Raw genomic sequence first — 18,658 nt, forward strand, 5'->3', positions numbered from 1 at the left:
AAGGTGGCAACTTTAAAAACAAATTTAGAACAAATTCCTTTATTCAAAAAATGTCTTCTTTGTATTAAATAAAAAAACATTTATACTTCAATAAAAAATTTAAATTTTATCACATAATATATTATTCATTATAATAATTAATAAACATTGTCATAGGCGCAATTTGGGAAGGGGAAATTAGGTGTACCTTCAAATTGTTTCATGTTAATTTCGATTTTAATAGTAATAGATAACCATAACCATAAGATAACATCATGAAAAAAAATAGAAGGACTTCAGCGCCCCCAATTTTTCATTGCAATTATGCCTCCTAAAATTGTTAACTAAACGACAAATAAATGTCAGTTTTTTTAGTCATTATCTTTTCTTACAATTCTATTCTCCTCTTTTTTTTTAAGTAATATGGTGTATTGATTCATATCTATTTCTTTGTGACTTGTATATACTTAACATGGCCAAATCATTTAAGCATATTTTAGACATGCTGGATCTTGGATCGTCAGTAATTTACTTTACTAATTTTCAACCGCACGTCTTAAGGTTAAGAAAAGTCGCTCTGCTGTAGCTGTAGAGCTGAGGAAATTGGTAACTTGGTAAATATTTGCAGAAGTATTTTGTTGTGGGAAAAATTCATTGCAGTTGCACGCCACAACTCAAATTTGCGCAAAGCACCTATTTTGAATTTCAGCCCATTTATTTGTCTATAAATTAATTTTTACTTTCAATTCCAAATCTTAGTCCTCAATAATCTAACCAAGGGGGATACTATATACACTAACACCTCCCCCTGGATTCGTGCCTCAGAATTATAATATTCAATTTCTAATATTTCGATTTGCTGTGAGCCTGTTGATGTTTACCTACACATGTTGTCTCAAATGTAGATACTTGACATTTTTACATTATCATTTATTATTTATGGTATAGCTTTCAAAATATTTTGACTCTGAGCTATTTATACACACGATAAGTTTTCGATTTTTAAAAAAAAAAATTTTTATAAATATCAATAAAAATGATTAGCTCGGTAAGTAAAAATTTTTGAAAGTTTAATTCAAGATCCCATAAAATTTGTTATAATATCTATAAAAAAAATATTACAAGTACAATATATAGGTACAATTTTTTTTTATATGTATTTTAAGTTAGTATTTTGATGATATTCGTTAAAACCGTAAAATGTTTTAAACTATTTTGTAGTTAGATAAAAATTGTCATTTTAAATGAGTACCTATGACCTACATAAGTTTTGGACGTATAATACTAAATTACTCATAAGTCATAATTTATAAATAATATAAGTTCATACTGAAACCTTCATACTGAAGTAAGTACCTATAAAGAATTTTATGTCGTAAGTAGGTATTTAATAAGTAATAAGTAATAGCTGACATATTATTAACTATTAATAATATGTATTAAATCAAAGTGTAAAATAACTGAAAATCCATTATCATAGCCACTGTAAGTTCAAATGTATTGAACGATAAAATATTTATCTAAGGATAATATGTTGTACTTAATTGTAAATATTTTTGGGATGATATACAATAAAATTTACCCAAATAATAATTATAATTTATAACATACTATAATATCAAAAATGGATTGATTAATAATCCTTTATATTTTCTATGTTGTACCTATTAATAGTATTTTGAGTTATATTTGTGGTTATAATTTTCGTTAGATACATGAATACATAATTATCTATATTCTATATACATTTGAATAAGGTTTTCTAAAAGAATAGATAAGAATGTGAAGCAGTCAAAATGTGAAATAGTCATATTTAGTGGCGTTTGTTAATTTATAGTGAATATGGGTCTAATAAATATATTATAATAATATAAAATAATATATCTATGTATTACCTATAGTATTATGGACTAGGTTTATCATATAAAATATAATTTAATACATTTATGATAATATAATTAAATGAATCACATCACTAAAAAACCACTTTAAGTCTCTACATGAACAAGTTGTCACAATTATTATCATTGGTACCTTACAGATAAAATATCGCGTATAAAAAAGACATATTTTATTTAGACAGGTACAGTAGGATAAATGCCTAAATAAGTTACATTAATTTTAAAATACATTTTATTATTCATATTAGGGTTGTTACTTCAAACTTTCAATTAGGTTTTAACGTACAAGTACTTGTTATAAGTGGTACTTGCCTAGATATTGATTTAAAAAATAATATAATTAAGTTGCTTATTTGTAAAACCATGCGTTAACATGATTTTTGTAAGAAATTTTTTTGTTTTATAAAAGTATGCAAATTTAATATAACTTTAATTTAAAATTAATTAGTTATTTATGATATTATTTTTTATTAAGTGTGGATCTGATGTACTTATACATTATTTAATTGTGGAGCCTCCATCTTATAGTGGATGATTTTTTGGGTGAGGAAAAATTGACCATACAGGACGTATGGTAAATCGAATCTTAATAATAATATTATTAAAATTTTAAATCTTCAAACGACAAACAATAATATAGTAATTATTAGAAAATTACCAATTGTAATGGGAGAATTTTTATTTACAATAAATTACAATGAATTTCATTGAAATATAATAGTACATCACATATTAAAAAGGCATAGATACAATATGCATAATATATAATAATAATAGGTACAATAAATTTATATCATAATAAATTTAAACATTTAAAATAAATATCGATAAAAATAAGTTGTGCTTAAACTTGCTAAATAATTATTATACTATATATAAATAAGATAAAGAACTAAATTAAATAGTATATATTATAAATTATAAAAAATATTGAACGAGAATGACTATCAATTTAACCACAACTTATTTTCATTGAATAAAATACAGAGTTCCAACAGGCAACAATAGTCTACATGATTTTAATGATTTTATAAACATTTTACATATTCCAATATAAATAATGTTTATTTTGTAAACGACTTTATAGAGCGTAATATTTTAATAATAATATATTTAATTTAACGTTTGAAATTAGTCATTATGTATATTAATATGAACACAATGTCATTTTAATATTTCTTTATAACTTAGACATTAAGTTATACATAGAAATTAGGCAAAGTAAACAATAAATTAGTTGGACATTAATTATTTTTTTTAAACTATACATTAATTCGTATAAACACAAACTTAAAGGACATTCATAATTACTATAATAACTCATAATGTAAACAAAGTGTATTGTTATAGTTTTGTTCGATTTCGATAAGAATTTTGATATAGATAATTAGATATTTGAGATATTTCATTTATTAAACATCGATATAATTTCTGTTGAAATAAATACATTGCTATAAAACCAATAATTGCTTACCTACATATTATAATATATTATTGTTTATTTGGGTCTATTGAAAGTACACAATACCTGCCTTTTATTTTTGATATGTGTTTCATGTAAACAACTAAAGATGACAAATATAAAATAATTAATATTAGGTATCTTTTTATTGATTGATGAATTTATGTATGAATAATAATAAAAATATTGTACCTATATTCTATAGGTCGATTTATGAACTATCAAAAACATTATGTATAACAGTACCTAAGTACTCTTTTTTTGATCTTCACAAATTGAAGTAAAATTTTAAAATGTATCAAAGAAGAAACAATTATCAATAAGAAAATCAACTAAAACAATTAAAACCCATTAATGTAGGCCATTAGAAGTATGAATTATTAGCTTATATTTGCTAATTTTAGTAATTAATGTATTTGAACAGTTTAAAAAATAACTATTATTTTCTAACAATTATTAGTATTGTCATTGGATATAAGTAAATAACAATAATAATAACACAATACCAATTACCAATAAATAAGATAGAAACGAATTAATTAGTAGAACTTTAGTTGAAGAATTAGGTACTAAATTATCGTTTGTTCGATTTTAATATACAATAAATTATAATTATTTATAACGTGAAAATATTGTATCCAATAGGAAGAAAAATTGGACACTATTTTTAGATTACCCTGTAGCAAACAGAATTATTTTAATATTAAGTAATAGTAACTTCACAATTACAATATAAATATCATATTGTACAACTACATTATTTACTGCGAACGAAATATATATTTAAAAACATTTTTTTTTTATCTTATTTAATAAATATTATTAAATTCTAAAAATCGATAAAAATACATAATTATATTTCGGTTCAAGCCAATTATAGGTTCTTATATTATGTGTTGTGTTTAGGCGCGAAAAACTATAAAACAATAATAGTAAACCAATATGGTTAGATGCGGTATTGGATATACAGATAGATGCGTTTCCGGCGGTAGTGTTTGGCATAGTTGGTACAATACATTATTATTTATTATTGTTTATTATAACGATGCAATTGTTTCCGGCCCGCGTATATCATATATTATATCCGATCGACGGCCGTGCAGCAATCATTGTTAAAAATATAACGTCAGCGTGTAGCATAATATTTTTTTGTCTCTTTCTACAACTTAGGCACAATAATAAAATAGCTCTTTGCAAACATTACTCATTTTATAGCCAAACTGCAGTTCATTCATAAATTCATAATATAAGGTTTTATAACCTATTTAAAATTGCATCGAGAATTTAGGGTCTATTATTATTTATTTTACGTATTACGTATTGAAATAATTGTGATAGCGACATTCTCCTTATTCATCAATATTTTAACTGCGTAATATTATAATGAGTATGTGTAGACAGTAGTGTTAATATTTGGAGATTTGACAACATTTTATTAACAAGTTACGCTGACAAGTTTTTCCTTTAAATAAGTCAAAAATGATGATCGCTGCATCAGGCATCTAGCGGAGTTTTTCGATTGTGTGTATTGTTTTTTTTAAATTTAATTCTTTCTCGTCACCACATAAGTTAATTTCGTGTGTCTACCAATTGAATAAGCTCGCCCGATCTCTCATGCCTACGCGTGGGACGTCGGACGAGCGTGGTTCGTTTCACAAAACAGTGTCCAACGTGTCTAGCGACTGAAGTATTCCTTCGTCTCGGCTGCACCATTCGATCAACTCATCTAAGGTCACGTTACCGTCATTATTTTTGTCAATTAACTGAAACCAAAAATGTTCAATGAAGATTATTATTATTATTCCAACTGAAAAATAAATCTGCAGCAGTGTGTTTGTTTAATACAGGGTGTCTTGTGAGGATTTACCCATTATTGAGATATCTCCTGATGAAAGTATCATAATTTTGTTTTTTTTATAAAATGCACAGGGACAACATGACAAGGACTACAAGTATTTAATATTTTTATTTAATTAATGAATTGAAAAAAAAAATCGAAGATAGCCATTTTGTAGAATTTAGTTTTCTGAAAATTTTAAATTTTCAACATTTTTTTTTTTATTAACATTGTGATTTTTAATATTTTTTTTTAGTTTTGAGAATTAAAAATAATCACCTGATAACAATTTATTATTATTGAAAACTAGCGAGCCTTATGTTTGATATCATTGGCACTATAATGGTATTAGGTAAATAATTATTTTTCTCGAAACTAAAAAATATACTAAACATCACGAAATTAAACAAAATTCAATGTTGTTACGTCAACATTTTCAGAAAGATAAACTTTACTAAATAGTTGTCTTAACTTTTTAAAAATAATAAAATAAAATATTGGCACTATAATGGTATTAGGTAAATAATTATTTTTCTCGAAACTAAAAAATATACTAAACATCACGAAATTAAACAAAATTCAATGTTGTTACGTCAACATTTTCAGAAAGATAAACTTTACTAAATAGTTGTCTTAACTTTTTAAAAATAATTAAATAAAAAATAATTTTTAACCTTTATTTTTTTTATAGCAAAACATTAAATTAAATTAAATTAAATAAAAATATGAAATATTTGTATTCTTTGTCTCTATGAGTCTTTTGTATTTATAAAAAATAAACAGAATTATGATATCTTCAATCTCCATTATTACAAAAGATACCGTAATGGGTAAATTCTCAAGGGATATTCTTCATATTAACATGATTTATAAAATATGTCTATATGGGTATATATTCCAGCGTGAATAATGATCGATATAGATAGAAATATGATGCAAATATTATAATATATAAAAAATAAGAATTAAAAAAAAATGCATGTTTCATAATATTGTATATTTTGAATATAACATGATTACTGTTTTTATGGTAATAGTTAGGTATACAATTATTATTATTATTTTTTCAATTTGATGAATTAGGTATAGTAAGCAAAATTTTAGATACATATAATAAATATTATAAATATTATATAGTTAAGTATATGATATATTCGTATAATATATAATAGTATATTTTACTTTTTACTTCCTTTAATTTATTATTGTTTATTTCTAAACCTTAACTTGTTCTTAAATAATAACAATAATTAGTAACTTACATGAAAAATTCGGTCAACATGGTCTTTTGCAGATTGATCGTCTACATGTGGGTCAGTATGTCTCCCTAGCATACTATAAATGGAATGTACTACGTCTTGCATTTCTTTTTTTGTTATAACTCCGTCTTTATTGAGATCGTATAAGCCAAAAATCCAATGAAGTTTCTCCTGAACACTTCCTCGAGAAACTTTGGACAATATGGCCAAAAAATCCTATAATAAAAATAATGTGTTGTATTAATTAAATCAAATTTTCAATATTACCTATATGTATTGTAGAAGTTATTTAGTTAGATACCTAATATAAAATATGATACGAAAAAAGATAATAATATATTATTAAACAAGATAATAAATATGGTGTTTTTTTTTAATATTGCTGAAATTACTTTTACATTTTTTATTATTATTATAATTTTTAAATAATATTTGCAGCACATTTTTCAAATATTGTTAGTAATGATTATGATTTGCAATTGAATTACGTTTTATGTAATATATTACCGTAGTGTATACAGCCATCCGGAAAATATATATATATATATATATATATAATATACACATATGATTATTTTCCGGTTTAACGGACACGCTATGTCACCGAAAGGTGTAGCACGATAATTCGTTCTAGTGGTCTGGGTATACCTATATATTCTTTTGAAAATCAGTAACGAGTGTATAACAAAAAATAATAACTTTTCGAATACGTGACAGTCACATAAAACATCGTTTTATACATGACTGACATTTAATAAAAGATTGTGGATCACCAATTGCACCATTAAAAATAGTCACCTTTATGCAGGAGATGAGTAATTTTAATTTTAATCGTTTCAATGTAGGCACAAATATTATTATTGAAAAATATGTATCAAACCCAGTATAAACTAAATATTAGCAGGGAAATGGGTTTTTAAACTCGTTTCAAGTCGTATTTTAAGGTTTTTTTTAATGTTATATAACACAATTTATAGTATTGTAAAGTAAACCTTATCACCATATACCTACCATAAGACAGCTATTACAGGCTTTCTCATTGTATAAATAATATGTTTCACTCATAAATTAAAACATTACATTTTTAACTTAACCACTCATGTTAGTTTTTAGTCACAGATTAATTAGAATGGTAAACAACTATAGGTTCGTTAATGGAGCTGTATAATGGCCAAAACTAAATTACCCTGTATAGGTATTTATTGAAAAAAAACTACCGGCCGGCAGCTTGTATTATTATTAATGAAATAGTTTATTTTGGATTGCAATTTTGTACAAATTATAATACTGCATTACGATTCATTATTGATAATTTTTTTTTTTTAATACGGTTAGTTAGAAAACCTCTTCATGCTTATATTTTATCCTATATATTTTATACGTAAAATATTACAAATCAAATACATTTATAAAGGCAATGTAGTGAAAACATTGAAATTCATCGCACATTTAATGACTATCGTTAAATATTAATGGGTTCATTCAATATGGGTTCTTACTTATATTTATTGATTTTAGTTATTATATACATTATTTAACTAAGCCATGACAGGATATACAGATACCAGCTATTGGGAATTCGTCTCGCTTCACTTAATCCAGAGCAGGATAGTGGTTATACATTTGAATTCAATGATAAATAACTGTATTTGAAAAATAGTTTTGAGCGTATAGCTATTAGTTTAAAATTGAAGTATTGTAGATAAATACATTTTTGTTTTTAAATTGTAAGTTACTCATTAAAATTAAACGAATAATCTCTGAAATATATTTTTAAATAAGTTAATAGATATGAATTAATATTTTAAATATGAAAATACATATTCAACTTATAAAATGAATGAAAACCATCATAATAAAATTAAAAATTTAATAATAATCTGATTTTAATATTAAAAAAGGTGCCTAATGCTAGTAACTGAACTTACTTAATTTTTGAAATTTTTTATTTTACATAAATTATGGTTAATCCCACCTAAAAAAATAACTCAGAATTGTATGAATACAATATAAAATTAAAATAAAATAAAAAATGCTCAAATCTAAATACTTATCTCAAAAATGAATAAATTGGTTGATTATTTCACGTCAATTTAATATATAAATAAATATTTGGTAAAACATTAAAATTACTATTTTGTTTTCGTCAGTAAAAAAATATGCCATAATATATTTTATAATAATTAAAATAAATTATTAGTCTATAGTTAACGTTAGGAAAACTAATTAGAACATTTTTAATTTTAAATAAATGTTATAAAAAAGGTTAGTAAAGATTATTATTGTAAGTTAACTGTTGGTTGTAGCGTAAGTTAGATTTCTTAGTTAATTAAATTTCATGAGAGAAAAATAGCTTTTAATGAAGTACAGTTGTTTAAAATAAAAATAAATAAACTATTCAAACAGATTATATTTCATTTTAATCATATAATTTTACACTATGTTTGTTTAAATTAGTAAACGTTTTATTAAAATATAAGAAATGCAATATATTTTATTTAATATCTACATTTTGCACTAAACACGTCATAAACGTATTAAGTATATTTGTCATATAATATAATACTATTATATACTTTATTATTAAAATAAATATGATTTTTTTATTCTGAGTATGTACCTATAAGGTAAATATTATTATATTAAGTATTTTTAATAATAATCAATTTTTTTACGATAATTTGTGTTAAATTTTCAATTGAAATTATTTTTTTTTTTTATATATAGAATAATTTAATAAAAACACGTTTTATTAATTATTTGAATTTTGAATGTATGAATTTTAAATAATACCTAAAAAATGTTTAAATTATTAAAAATATTAATTAACAACATATTTATAATATATAATATCATTAAGTTTTATTTTTATTATATTTATTTACTACAGTTTAGTAGTATTAAAATCTTTATAGGTATACGACCTTGATGGAATCCCAAGACTTCAAGATAGAATTAAAATCTAGACAATAGTTATTTATTGAAAAAATATCGTAAAAATAAATTGAAATTCCTTTGGGTGGTTATTATTATTGAGTACTTGGGTAACATACATAAAATTTATTAGAAAGTTTATTTTTGTATAGAACTGCGTAAGTTGAAGTTCTTATAAATCTAAGTATAAAGAAATATAAATTAAATAAAACACAATCAAATATAAATATTGACATTAATTGTAAATATATATTATACTTTGTGTTTAATATCACTTAGAACTTGCAAGTCTTTTTATTTGAAAGTTTCTATTTCATTAAAATTAATAATAATGGAAAAAAATTTGGAATAAGTTGTATAATACAAACTACATTATAAATAATTAATAATACATTAGGCAAAAGTGTGAAGTGGGGTAATTTTAAACAATTGCTCCAAATGTGAATACAGTATTTTTTAAAGGAAAAATAACAATTAGGTATAATGTTTTAATTAATTTTACAATATGAAAAAATTAAAAAAATAAAACTAACAACTACATAATTGTTAATTTTACTATGAAAAAATTGTATTTGTATTGGTTTAAAATTGTCCACCTTACGTATAATTAGTTTAATTTTAATTTTAATTTAAATTGATTCTAGACACTGTCGTATGATATAACTTATAACTGTTTATAATAAATAAATAAAAATAATATATGAGATACAATTTTTTATTTTTTATAGCTATATTTAGTTTATTTTTAAACAATTTCATAACTCAACAACAGTTTTTCAAATACATTAAGGATTTACGTAAAAATAACACTATATACCTACAATTGTAAGCGAATATAAAAAGGTTTTCTCATCATAATGGTTGAAAATCATTGATAAGAAACTTCAGGTATTTCTTGTTCGTTTTCTTTTTCGAGATGAATTAAAAAAGTTTTTCTTTTGACTTTTCGATTGAAAATATAAATTAAAAAAAAAAAAAACCTCGTTAAGATTAAAATTACAAGTAGATGATTTTACAAAGATGTCAACTATATAGACAAATGTACTATATAGAGAGAGAAAGAGAGAATGAAAGTAAGATGAAACTATAGTAAAAATTGTTATTTTTTTTTTAATATTTTAATTTTAAAAACTAAACTTACCTTGACGGATCAGATTGAAAAATTAATTAACACATTTTTAGAATTTTAACTCGTATTAGGTATAAATTATAGCTATTTTCTGAATTGCACTAACTAATTAATAATAAATAAGATATAAATACTTTAGTAGTAAATATTTAGAAATAATATAATTACTCATTATACTCATTAAATAACCACCAAAAGAGCGTAATATAAAACCTAAATCAAAAGTAAATAATTACTTTGACGAAGATGAAATATGTACAACAAGTACTATAAGTATAGAAGTATACATTATATTATTATTGTAGGATAATAATATAATAGTATGTTTTATTCGGTATAATTTCTTAATTTTTTCTTGTTTTAGAACTACTTTTAATTTTGTTGATTTAATAGAATATACATATAAGTGTTTTAAGGAAATCCAATACCAAATTAAATTTACTTTGCTCGGGGAATCTTTTAATTTATGCATAACTTTATATGCATCCAACTCATATCTTTATCAATATTTAGATCAATACTATTTAAGATTTTTATGTTAATCAGGTATTAATATTATAAAACCATTTTTATTTTACAGCTAAAACTTTATAATAAAAATGTAATTACCTCGAAACTAATTTTTCCAGTTTGATTTCTCTTGATTGTATTGAACACATATTGGGCATATTGTGAGGCATCTAAAATAAATGTTATTTATAAATTAAACTCATAGTTAATCAGTGTAAAACATTTTTTAAAATAAGCACATAGGTATTATAGTTAAAAAATTGTTCAAATAATAAACAACGTTAAGGGACCACTTAATAAATAAAACTTATTATGTGAAAAATAATGTAAAAATATTACACTTCTCGCTCTTCTTAGAATTTAATAAATAGAGAAATTCAAAATGACGATGTTGTTAAATCATATAAATCGTGTCAGCGATAATAAGTTTGCTATTGTATATTATATGCATGCAAATATGTGAGTATAAATGAGTTCGATCACTTTATTAATGAGACGATAACACAATAAAATCCTAATGGATTTAAATACGCTTTATGATACTTTATGATTTAAAATTAATTATTATTTTTCTAAAATATAAATAGCTATATTAGAGGTGTCCAACACAAATAATATGGATAAATACAATAATATCAAAAGCCAAAATGTTTATGAAGTACATTTTATATAATGTGATACATTTTTATAAATGTACAGCAAAAAAATTTAAATTCATAATAATAGTAAGTAAATTTTATTTAATAAAATAAACACGATGAGGCCATCTCGTTTAATTGATTATACCATAGAAATAAAAATATACTGTGGAAAAAAGTTATATAAATTATTTTTGTGTAAGGTATACTTATATTGTATTAAATATTCATACAGTAAAGGTCATATATTACGTATTAATGCACTTTTCCCTATTATAATTATTACTTTTTGTTATTATATAAATATTTAACAAAACATTTTTATTATAATATATATATTAATTTATTTACTAACCACCTTGAGGAAAAAATTGTGAGAATATATGTTTGAATGAATCTTCATCTACCATACCAGTAGGACATTCCTAAAACAAAATGCATAGGTATATTAGTAATATATTTTAAGAAATGTATTTAACTAAAAAAAAAAAAAAAAATACTTAAATAATTATATTTTAGATTTTTGTTCTTCAAATTTTAAAATATCTAATTTACAAAATTCAAGTATTTTACATTACATAATAGACATGAATTTATTTGTAATTTTATAATTTACAAGAATATATGCCAATAACAGTATTAAATTGTTCTAAAAATTAAAAAATTCATAAAAACAAAATTTATAACTAAAGACATAGGTGTATATCTATGTTTTTTTGTTAAGTTATTTTTAGAGAATTGTATTCTTGGCAGTTAAATAGTTTCAAGTTTTTATTTAAAATTGAATTGAACATACCTTTTAGTTTAGTAATGTAATTTTTTCAAATTTCTTTGTAGCTATCTATCAGTTTATAAAGTACAGTAAAAAATGGGATTATATTATTAGAAATATAAGAAATTATGAAGTTACATATATTAACTAGAAAAATATCTTCATATAATAGACACGCGTTTATGAACAATTTTTAATAATTAATAAAAAAAATTTATACTTAGATTTTTACCAATTTAATATTTGCTCTAAAATTAAATCTAGCAATCTTAATAAGGTTACCAATTTTTGTACGTCTAAAACAGAGATTGTTTATAAGTAATCAAAAATGCTCTTTATTATCATACAGATGAGTAACTTAATTAATGCAATGAGCTTTATGCTTTTATCTGTGAAGCTTGGTATTACTCAGCTATTAATCATTATGTCTTACGAAAATGCAATGACGCAAGAAAAATGTTTTCCTTTGTTTGTCATATACTCCTAGTTGAGATATTAAAATTAATTTCCTTTAATACCATCTCAATGTACCAAGCGAAAATAAATGTCAAACTTAATACCTTAGGAACATACCTGTTTAAAACCTCTATAAATTAGTTGAATTTCTTTTTTATTGAACTTGGTGATTTTTGTGAGCTTTGTTAACTCCTCTGGTCTGTACCTTGATACATGTATATTGAACTCATCAATATCTTCTTCTGTAACACAAATAAAAAACGATTATGTGAGTATTTTATATTTATTCTCATATAGATAGGCATTATAGTTGTATTAATTACGCGAAATACGATGGTATTAATCATACCATACAACCAATTTATTTAGAATCATTTAAACAATTCTAGAATAATTTATTTAATACTTAGTATTCATGTAGTAGTACTGTTATCCACACCACGATATGTTTCATTCAATATTCTACTAAGACTATATTATTATATCTAGGTGTTAGTAAAAACTTTATTTAATTTAAATATTTGTCACTAGGTATCGGATATTATTTGTATTTAATTCAAGTCGTCTTCAAAATTAGCAATTACGATTGAAAAATAAAAGCATTTTTAATTGAAAAAATAATTTCGGTTTTTACTGGAAAATATTTTTGCATTTACATAACAGTAATATTTTATATGATAATTTTATTGAAAACGCAATTTTTCAAAACAATAAAATGGATAGAAATTTAATGTACATTTAGGACTAATGAGAATCTAGGAGTCTAGTAAATATAGTACAATTTCAACATACTGTTTCTTTAGTATTCAACCTTAAAATTAAATTATTTCAAATTAAAATCCTGTCTTTGCTTAACATTTTGCTCTGGTGTATCTTCCTTCTAGTTGACAAGTATAAAGTCTCGAGATTAAGGTCGTAAATAAAATATATTTAATGTTTGTAATGCGTCTAAAAATGGGAGGCTGTTTAAATATTTTCTGCTTTAATTTATTTTGATTCATTAGCATAATTCCATAGCATATAATAAAAATTATAAAAGTTACAGATTTTTGTACGTGAAAATAATACTACAATTTTAAATAAATTGCAATGATTCTATTTTACCACAAATAATTAGTTTAGTAAGTTTGTAAAACTAATCCCGAATCACAATTTTATGTACAATAATAAAATAAACATCGTAAATAATAAGAGTATTTTTAATACAAGTATTTTTGTAGGATTTTATTGAACACTAAAAAGTATGGATCGGTTAAAACTATTGACTCTTAAGTGTAAAGTATTTGCTTTGTTTATTTACTTGAACGAATAGGAGATAATATTTGAGACTATATAAATGAAAATTATAAATCATTAGAGATTATTTAACCTTTTATAATATGTGATATTCTAATAGTTGTATTTAATCATAAAGATATCCATTGAATGTTATCTATAATGATGTCGTTATGCTTGTTCGTTGTTTGTAGTAACAAATTCAGTGTTCCTGTTCTTGATGTTATTTGTTTAAAGCCATACAGATTTTAAAATATATAAGTTTTATTCTAGGATTTTTTTTTTTTTTTTTTATTAAAAGAAAATATATACATTATACAATCTGTATTATACTATACAATAAGTAATATACTAATATGGTTAATAATTTACAAGGCTGGACGGCTTGATGGAAGGGGGTGTCCAAACAACACTACTTCAAAACCAGGATTATACTGAAATGCTGATAATTCGTTACATTTTCAAATAACTTATTTGATGATTAATATTATAGAATAATAATATAACTATCAAAATAAATACTAGCTGACTTATTAATGGGTATTCTTAGCGTTTTAAATTAGAAATCCAGTAATGAATTAATATATTTAAAATTTAAAATATATTTTGAGTAGAGTTCGTTTTTAGCTTTAAAATAACAAATCATATTTCATATTAAATATTTTCAAAATCGTGCATAAAAATATTAATAAAATACATTTTTAGTGGAGTTAATTCTTAATATTAAGTTTATCAAACATTTTTATTATTTTTAAATATAATTTTATTCTAAACATTTATAAACTATCATTTTAATAGCAATGTTTGATTTATACCACTTAAATGGGCTAAATTACATTATGTATTGTGAAAATAACTTATATTTTTAGACACTAATAAGTCTATGTATAACTTCATGAATGTATAAACAATTTATGTGATTAATTTAATAATGAGTTAAAAAAAAAAATACTTTAGCATAAATTTGATTTTTATCTGTACTTAATTGAAATTTTACATAAAAATATCAAAATATTATCACATCTTATCTGAAATACTATCTTAATATATAAATAGTACATATTATCTTAAATTTAAATAAATTAACTATCATCTATGTAGATATTTTAGAGAACATATTGATCTAAGAAAAATAAAACGTGTAAAACCAATAATTTTAAAAATGTTCTCATTTTTCCAAACATATTTTGTAAAAATTGTGATATGAACAGTTTATTATGATAAAATATGAAGTATGAAATATTTCATAATATTTCATAATTATTTTAATGTTTATTTAAAAATTAAAAATGATAAACAAAGAAAAGATTTTATAATGTTTGTAACATAAATATGCAATAAAAAATAAATCGAATAACAAATGTAAGTACTTATGTAAATGTTTTGTTTATAAAATATGAACAATGCTAATAAAAAAAAAATTAAAAAGATATTAAAATGTCATAATTTATTAAAACGAAAATTTAAAAATTCACAAAACTTCTAAGTTTAATTCTTTGCAACACAAAAGCACGTTTTTAGAGTACTCTAAGTCTTAACATAACATTTATTAAAATAAAATTAGGCTCATTAGAAAATAATAGTATATATTATATTTAGAAAAATACTTAGTACAAATATTATTTACAAATAAATTTGTATAAAAGAACCTTCTTATGAATAACATGTTGGAATTAATTAAAATGTGTAAATTATATAACTTATACAATGATAAATTTGGTATTTATTGATATTGATGTTAAATTCTTTGGTTTATTATGTTTTGATTCCCCCTTTGAGATTTAATGTTTACATTAAAAATGGTATTACCATACGAAAGAGTAAACGGTGTTTCCTTTTAAGGTATTTTATATTGTTTATGGGCCAAGAGAGGCAACGAGGGCGATAAAACCTTTTTGATTTTCATTTCGTACTTTTAATAATAAACTATTGCCGTAGCGAATTATATATATTTTCTGGTGCGAGACAACCTTTACCGCAGATATGCAATAAAACATATGAACAAAATAAAATATTGTTTTTGTTTCTAATAAAACTCACATATATGTAATGCGTATAATTGCGAAATTTGTGTATCCTTTAAATACATATATTAACTACTGATAAGTGATAATTATATTATATTATATCGTATCGACATTATACTAATTTTAGTGAATTATAAACTATATCTAACTTGGAATATTCAAAATAACATAATTCGTTCAATGATATTGTCTAATTATGTATTGCAATATTATTTAGATAATTTTCTATGGTTAAAACGTTATTAAATAATTTATTTATTATTAAATTTTCATCGATATTGTTAACCAAAAATTTGAACAAGATTGAAATTAAAATCTTGAAAAAAGAATAAAAACAATACAATAAATTTCATCGTAGATCCAACAATTACAACTTATTTTATGTGATGCTATAACGCGATAATGTAATTAATAATTAACGTATATAACATTATTATATAGGTAGTTTTAAATTATTTATGAATATTTTTAAGGTACATTTTCAAGCAAATATAAATTTTTTTACACTTTGATTAATAGAAATGTATACCTTCATAATATAATACAAATCCGCCTTAGTTTAATATTATAATATTAATTTATTAACAATAGTAATTATAATTTTTTTTTATACGATATGTTACAGCATTAATCATTTAAAAATATTTTTTTTATCCATGACACTAAAAGTTAAATTGTCAAAAACTATAGTACAAAAAAAATTAAAACAAATATCTTGGGTAGAAATGTACTGCTGGGAATTACAAAATAAAGAACGTAGAGTCATTATGTTAAATTTAAATACGAAAGTAAAAGGTATTTTTTTTTTATCATTAATAGCGTAGAAATTAAAAATGCTGCTAGAAAACCTCCTTAACTCCTTTTTAACCTTTTTTTTTATAATATGATAACAAACCCGAGTTACTCAATAAATGTAACATTCATTCTAGGTAATAATTGTAGCTTTTGGTAAAATTTAAAATCTTTTGTTACTAATCATAATTTATTTTGAAGTTATAAAGTAATATTAATCATATTATATTATAAAAAATAATGCAATGATAGTATCATGAATAATTAATTGCTAAATATTTTTTTAAATTGTGAATTTCATAAAAAGTGTGTATTTATATAATAATTAATAGTTATATATGAATACTGTAACAAAAAATTATTTTACCCGAAATATACCTCATTAATGTTATAGGTACCAATTAATGCTGTTAATACTATTATTTGATATTGTTTTTGAATTAAATGCTGACGAAAACAAATTAAAAAAATGATAATTACCATAATGAACTTGTACGGTCTTATTTAAACTTATTAATTAACATTCAAGTACGTTTTATTAAAAGCACTGTTAAATATTAGAATTAATCATTATGGTTTTTTATGAATATATTTTTTTTAGAAAAACATTCTATATCAAAAAAATATTTAAGTGTTTATATAGTGATAGTGACGGGTTACCATGATAAAATGATAAGCATATATAATTATATATATAATTCATTCTAAAATATATGTGTTAAAGTACATATATTATATAACAAAATAGTTATTGTAATAAGTCAGCACAATAATAATGACTAATTAGCCAGATGATAATTTGACATTGATGTTTAACAATATTAATATATTTTCCGTTTTATTTCTTATGTTTATATATATAAAATCAAGATTATAATTAATCAGATTAGGTTTAATAATAATTAATATTTATTTCTAGTGTATAAAGTTAAATTTAAAATTAAATGTAAAATTAATTTATAATAAATATTATATATGAGTATATATTTTTAATAATTTTGTAGTTAGGAATTATTTTATTAGTTGGATATTTAATTTCATAATTTATGTTTTCTTTATAACGAATTTAAATTATTTTACGAGTACAATTTTATTAGTTTTTACGCTATAACAAATGTAATACATTAAAATGATAAATTCTATAACTTTCTAATTGTAAATTAAAAATGGTCGCTAATATAATTATTTTTAAATTAAAACACAAATTAATGTTAATATTATTTATATTTTATATCTCTGAAAATAAAGTTATTGATTTTATAATATTACATAATTATATACCTATGTAATATAATACTTCATTTTTACCTTATTAGATAATATAAATTATATATAATTCGCCTGATATTGTTCCATTCATTTATCAAATAAACTCCAAAATCGGTGCCAATATTTTGCAACCATTCAATACTAAGTTTTTATAGTTAGCTATATTTATTGTTATTTCTGAAACAATTCAACTTTTTATATGCAGGGAAGGGGCATACTCATTAGTTGAAAAATATTGGCACCAATTTCAAACCGATCGAATAGATCGTGAGTAGCTAGGGCGCATGATTCTATCACGTAAACATAGCTATAGATTTTATCTAGCTACTTAAATAAATGGCAGGGAATAAGTATTTTTCTTACAAGATAATATCCACATATATATTTCAGTGAAAAAATATTGTTTTATTCTAAAAAA

The 18,658-nt window shown here is 22.1% G+C and overlaps 1 protein-coding gene across 8 annotated transcripts in view; it reads right to left on the reverse strand.

The window, feature by feature from the left end:
- Positions 1-3,892: 3,892 nt before the first annotated feature.
- LOC114129135 (Kv channel-interacting protein 1-like) overlaps positions 3,893-18,658 on the reverse strand; it is a 390,998-nt gene continuing 376,232 nt past the window's right edge. For 7 of the 8 annotated variants that reach the window (XM_050200767.1, XM_050200770.1, XM_050200760.1 and 4 more), the window contains 5 exons: positions 12,995-13,119; positions 12,005-12,074; positions 11,111-11,181; positions 6,442-6,654; positions 3,894-5,105 (listed from right to left, as the gene is read on the reverse strand). In XM_050200767.1, the coding sequence (XP_050056724.1) occupies positions 4,995-5,105; positions 6,442-6,654; positions 11,111-11,181; positions 12,005-12,074; positions 12,995-13,119 (590 nt within the window). In that variant the 3' untranslated portion in view covers positions 3,894-4,994. Of the gene's footprint in view, positions 5,106-6,441; positions 6,655-11,110; positions 11,182-12,004; positions 12,075-12,994; positions 13,120-18,658 lie in introns of all 8 variants that reach the window. The other variant, XM_050200786.1, reaches the window with a different exon arrangement.

This window comes from Aphis gossypii, chromosome 1, assembly GCF_020184175.1.
Source record: "Aphis gossypii isolate Hap1 chromosome 1, ASM2018417v2, whole genome shotgun sequence".
Taxonomy (NCBI): domain Eukaryota; kingdom Metazoa; phylum Arthropoda; class Insecta; order Hemiptera; family Aphididae; genus Aphis; species Aphis gossypii.